The sequence below is a fragment of the Gavialis gangeticus genome, unplaced genomic scaffold (assembly GCF_001723915.1).
Source record: "Gavialis gangeticus isolate Ggan-Ray unplaced genomic scaffold, GavGan_comp1, whole genome shotgun sequence".
NCBI classification, from domain to species: Eukaryota; Metazoa; Chordata; order Crocodylia; family Gavialidae; genus Gavialis; species Gavialis gangeticus.
In genome coordinates this window covers 141,073-146,225 of record NW_017728975.1, presented here as the reverse complement: position 1 = coordinate 146,225, position 5,153 = coordinate 141,073, and the positions used below count along the sequence as shown (strand labels likewise).

Here is a 5,153-nt window from a genome sequence, read left to right as displayed (position 1 = left end):
TTTTTTTTTTTTTTTTTTTTTTTTTAAGAGCTGTTTGCATTTTTTTACCCAAATCAGGTACGTTTTTTGAGTTTTGACACTCAGCTTCTTAAATCAATCCCTGGATGGCAGAAAGAGCATAACAACAAACGTGCTGCTTACACAAACTTTATCACAGAATGCCAGATGTCTCTGACTATCACTGCATTTTGGGAGTCTGTTTCTGGTTTCTGACCAGTTTCCCTAATTCTACAACTTTTCTAAACACTGCCTTATAATTCCAACCAATTCAGTAGATGCACAACATAGAATCTCAGCGTATGGATAAGCGTTCACACTGCAGAGTCAGAATGTCTCCTGCAACTGCTGGTGGATGCTGCATGCTAGCAGTTAACAACATGAATGGTTTCTATCAAGGTTAGTATCATTTAGTATTTCTGAACTTTCTGCAGAACACTACAAATGATATAAGTTACCGTTCATATTGTATATAATTTATATTCATAATATATTTAAATTTAGATGTAAATGTAATACTTACATCTATAATAATGTGGAAATTTATATGATATTTCTGCAGAATGTGCCAATTAATTATGCAGGTTTTGTGCCTCAGCCAATCAGCAGCAAGGAATGGGGCCACCAGAACTCCTCTGCCAATCTGCAGCACAGAGTGGGGCCGCTGTTAAATGCCCACAAAATCAGCTCTGCATGCCACAAGCAGGGCGTGAAAATCCCTTTGTCAAGCCACAATTTAAGTAGGTCCCTAGGTAAAACTACCATACTCCTATCTGGAAAGAAAAATAACTGTACTGGTATAGGCCAGCATCTCCATCAGGAAGTACTTGCCAATACAACTACACCAACAAAAATCAACCTAGTATAGCACAGCTGGCAAAAGTACTGTTTTTTTCTGTATTCCAGGTAAAATGAGCTGGACACTACAATACTGACAAGAGGACTTATTTGTAGGTGATTCTTTAACATTTCTTCAGAGAGTGCTTATCATATTTTAGGGTGTCAAATGCAATGATGAACGGAATCTAGGTACAGCTTTTTTATATAATTATCCGTCTAACAACAAAATCCATTTGGAATGCAGTGTTTGTTTGCCTTCTCTATTATCCTTTTGCCACCATTTCTGACAGGAATTCATAGAGCTATTAGTACAGAGATAACAAAAAGAATAACTGAAGTGCCTCCCAACTGAAACAGAACCACCCTAAATACCCGGCTCCTGCTAAGGAGAACTGGCTTATCAAGAGAAAAATTCTCCCACAACGAACTCACCTCGCAGAAATCCAACTAACCAGGCTAATCTGGAGATTTTATGACAAAGGAAACTAGAAGATTGTATAAAATAGGAGCTCAGGCAGATGGGAGTTGCAGCACAAGCCTGATCTTACAGAAGTAAAACCTGTCTACCTAGACATAGATGACCCTTAAAAAAAGTAAATTTTAGGCCAAAACTTTCACTCCACTGCATCAGCCCCTCCCCATGCGGCAGCATGATAGGGCTCATGGACACGGCTAGAGCTGGCGACAGCCATGCTCGGGCCCCAGTCCAGCCAAATCAAGATGCGAACAGCTTCTATTCCCTCTCAGGGCAATTCCTGAGAATATGCAAAAGGTGTTGATGAATCTTTGTAAAAATTATGCTACTTTTAGCACCTCGGCATTCGGACCAGGATAACAAAGGAGTTTTGGACATCAAGTCTTTATACAAAGAAGCCCATAATTCAGGGCTAGGGTTACCATATTTCCAGGATCAAAAAAAGAGCGCGCGCGCGCACACACACACACACACACACACTTGCCAGGGCTCACACAAAGTGTACGTGACTCCCAACAGCCAATCAGCCTACTGCTCCCAGATCCAAGCTGTTCATACCCGGGAAAAGTGGAGGCAAAGCAAAAACCTGGACATTTGATCACATTTCAAAAACCCACCAGGACATAAGAACAGGCGGTCAAAAAAAAAAAAAAAGGAACATGTCTGGGAAAACTGGGACATGTGGTAACCCTAATGTTGCCTTAATTCTGCACAGCTCCAGTAAGCCCTGGACCTAGAATTAATGTTTCAATTCCCTCCCAGCAGTCTGCCAAGTTTCCAGTAGAACGAGCTCAATCAAGTCTGCAGCAACAAATAAATATCACACCAATCATTTTAAAAGGAATACATTCTGCTGAACACATCTGTAAAAAGTCACCTGGGGCCACTATTTCATTAAAACAGCAAAACTCTCAAGACATTCCCTTTATTGTTTACATCTAAAAATATCAATCAGTAATGAATTTTATTACACAAGAGCTATATACTATAAATAACCTAAGAAGGATTTTTTAAACACTGCAACCCTGAAAACTTACCTCCCCCTGTAAAACAAGGATGTTTATGTATTTGTTCTACACAGGTACTCCTAGAGTCCCCTTCACAAAAGCATCCAAACATTTGGCTTTGTTTTTTGATCCCAGATCAACATACTTGACCCAAATTCAGTATTATAACAACACTGGCATGTGAACAGAGTAAGTCCCACTAACAGGGCATCAAACAGGTGTCATTAATGTAATAATTATCATTAAGCATTACAGGGGTGAACAACCTATGGCCTGTGGGCCGGGCCCAGCCTGTGGAGCAGTCTGATTCATCCCACAGATGTGGGGCTCCAGCAGTAGGTGCTCTCTCTGTGCTGCTGCTGGGACAAGCAGCTGTGGCAGCTGGGTCCTGGACACATCCAACCTGCCCACCTCTGACCCAACGTGGTTCAGTAAAGCCCACAAACAAAAATGGTTGCACTACTTTTGAGTATTCAAATAAGGAAGAATAATGCATTATTCAGTGTTGGTGACCCAGTTCTCACTTACTCACTGGGATATATAGTGAGCAACAGAAAGTAAACAACACTTATTTTCATGTTTTTCAGTGTATGATAGTTTTTAAGCAAATACAATAACTTTGAGCTTCCAATATGATAATTTCATATTTAAGACCTGGCAGCATGGTCCATTTGAAGCTCCTGCACTGGGCTGAGCCTAAGCCTTGAAAGTGACTCCCCTAGGCACGGCCATTCCCCGCATTTCACTATCTGCTTGCTAGTCATTATGGAACATGATTAATAGGAACTCTGCCATTAAAACTTCAAGCCTGAAAAAGGCATTTAGAAAAACTAATACAAAAAAAATGATAACACCACACACAACAGGTCCCATTCACTTCATCATGTATAGTCATCGACATGCAAGCCAAGCTGGTGTAAAATACTACTAGTCTGTTTGGTAGACTGCTATTCTAAATGACTGGACAGGGCAGAATAACACTGATTCAATTCAAACGAACAGAAGAAGTGTTAAATCAGGACTCCCAATTCAAGGGGAGGGGAGGGAAGGGAAGCGAAGCTGGAAATAAACTGACTAGATGTCTATTTGATGGCATTACTACAAGTACACACACACGGTAGCCTACAGCCTAGCACAGAGACACACAAGCTAGCTTTAAATAAGCATATGACAAACAACAAAGCCACACAAGCACAAAGATCCAGGCAGGCATTTAATTAACCTGCTTCCCAGTTTTTATTTAGACCAGGAGTGGGCAATTATTTTGGACAGTGGGCCGCCTACTGAGTTTTGGCAAGCCATCAAGGGCCACATGACAGGCAGCCAGGGGCAGCTAAATATTAATTTTCTAAATATTTTAGGGGCCCCGCGGGCCAGGTAGAATGGCCTGGCGGACTGCATCTGGCCCACAGGCCACATTTTGCCCACCCCTGGTTTAGACTGAAATTTGTAGCACAGATAGCTCTTAAGTTTCTCCAATAGCATTAATTTGGACACAAAGCACATGGCACATATGGTACACATGGCAAATTATAATACATAAGATTAAACTGAAGGAAAAAAAAATACACGCCTAGGCATCCTGACTGAATTAAGAGCACAGGACCAACTTAACTTTCGGGGCATGACCTGTCTTTCAAACTCCCGATTTCACTCTCAAACCTGGCTCTTAATCACTCCGGTGTAACCTGGGAATAACTCAACTGACATCCCGAGAACCCAAGTACCTGCCTATGCAAAGTTACAATGGCTTCCCTAGTTCTTTAAACAAATCTATTTAAAGGGCATGTTCCCATGTCAATGCTTTTACACTCGCTCTCAACTAACCTTGAACTGGTTACATTTATTTCAAATGGCTCCCATAAGGGCTGGTTTCTTTCTCTCTCCCTCTCCCACACACAGGGTTGGTTTCACACACATACACATGCATGAACACACACACACGCACATGAGTGGCGATTACTGTCTGGGACAGGAACAGCTAAAGGCAACCAACTCCATTTCAGAGCCCGGCCTTGGCACTGAAGAGTGCTTCTTAAGGGTTCAGTGCCACAATACAGGTACTCCTCACTTAATGTCATCCCGGTTAGCATAGTTTCGTTATTGCGTTGCCGATCTAGTTGAGAACATACTCAAGCCGCACAATGTTCTGTTAGCTGCCACGTACTAGTAGGCAACTACTGTGACGTAACTGGAATTGCTTAAAGTCACATTTTTCAAGAACGTAACTATGACGTTAAGCGAGAGGCAGCAGCATTAGCAGCCCACTGAACTCGGTCTTGTACAACCCTTCCCCGGGGAAGTTTTAGGGCCAGTGCGATATAGGAGAAAACAAGCAGGACCAGGGCCTCGCACCTGTCCCTTGGGGAGTGCGGGGAAGGAGCCAGTACCAGGCATCTCCGCGCCCGAGTTTCCATACGTCCCGCCCCCCTACGCATGCGCCGCCCGTCGCGCCAGGGTGCAACTGCCGCTGCCTGTTCCTCGCCCCCCAGCTTTCGGGCACTAGGGCGGACAGGCCAAGCCGCTGCTGCCGCCGGCACGGGCGGCGGAGCCGGCCCCAATCTCTCCCCCCGCAACCAACTGCTCCCCTTCCCCGCCCCTTACCGGGCTCAATCACCATCCCTCAGAGAAGCCACCCCCGCCAGCAGCCTGCGTGACCCGGATGTTGATGCTCCCACCCCACTATCACCACAGGCCCGGAAGTGATGTGACAGGTGCCGCCGGAAGCAGACGTGGCCGGCGGGTGTAGCCGGGCCGGTTGGCAGTGGTTGGGTCGGTGCCGCGCGGCTCGCGGCCCCCGCCGGCGGCATGATGGGGGGCCGACGACTCGCGCC

The 5,153-nt window shown here is 44.8% G+C and overlaps 1 protein-coding gene across 1 annotated transcript in view; it reads left to right on the top strand.

Annotated features, from left to right (window-relative positions):
- Nucleotides 1–5,053: 5,053 nt before the first annotated feature.
- The window catches only part of ERLEC1 (endoplasmic reticulum lectin 1), a 42,673-nt gene continuing 42,573 nt past the window's right edge, over nucleotides 5,054–5,153 (top strand). The window contains exon 1 of the mRNA XM_019507975.1: nucleotides 5,054–5,151. Coding sequence (XP_019363520.1) covers nucleotides 5,128–5,151 — 24 coding nt within the window. The 5' untranslated portion in view covers nucleotides 5,054–5,127. The remainder of the gene's footprint in view (nucleotides 5,152–5,153) is intronic.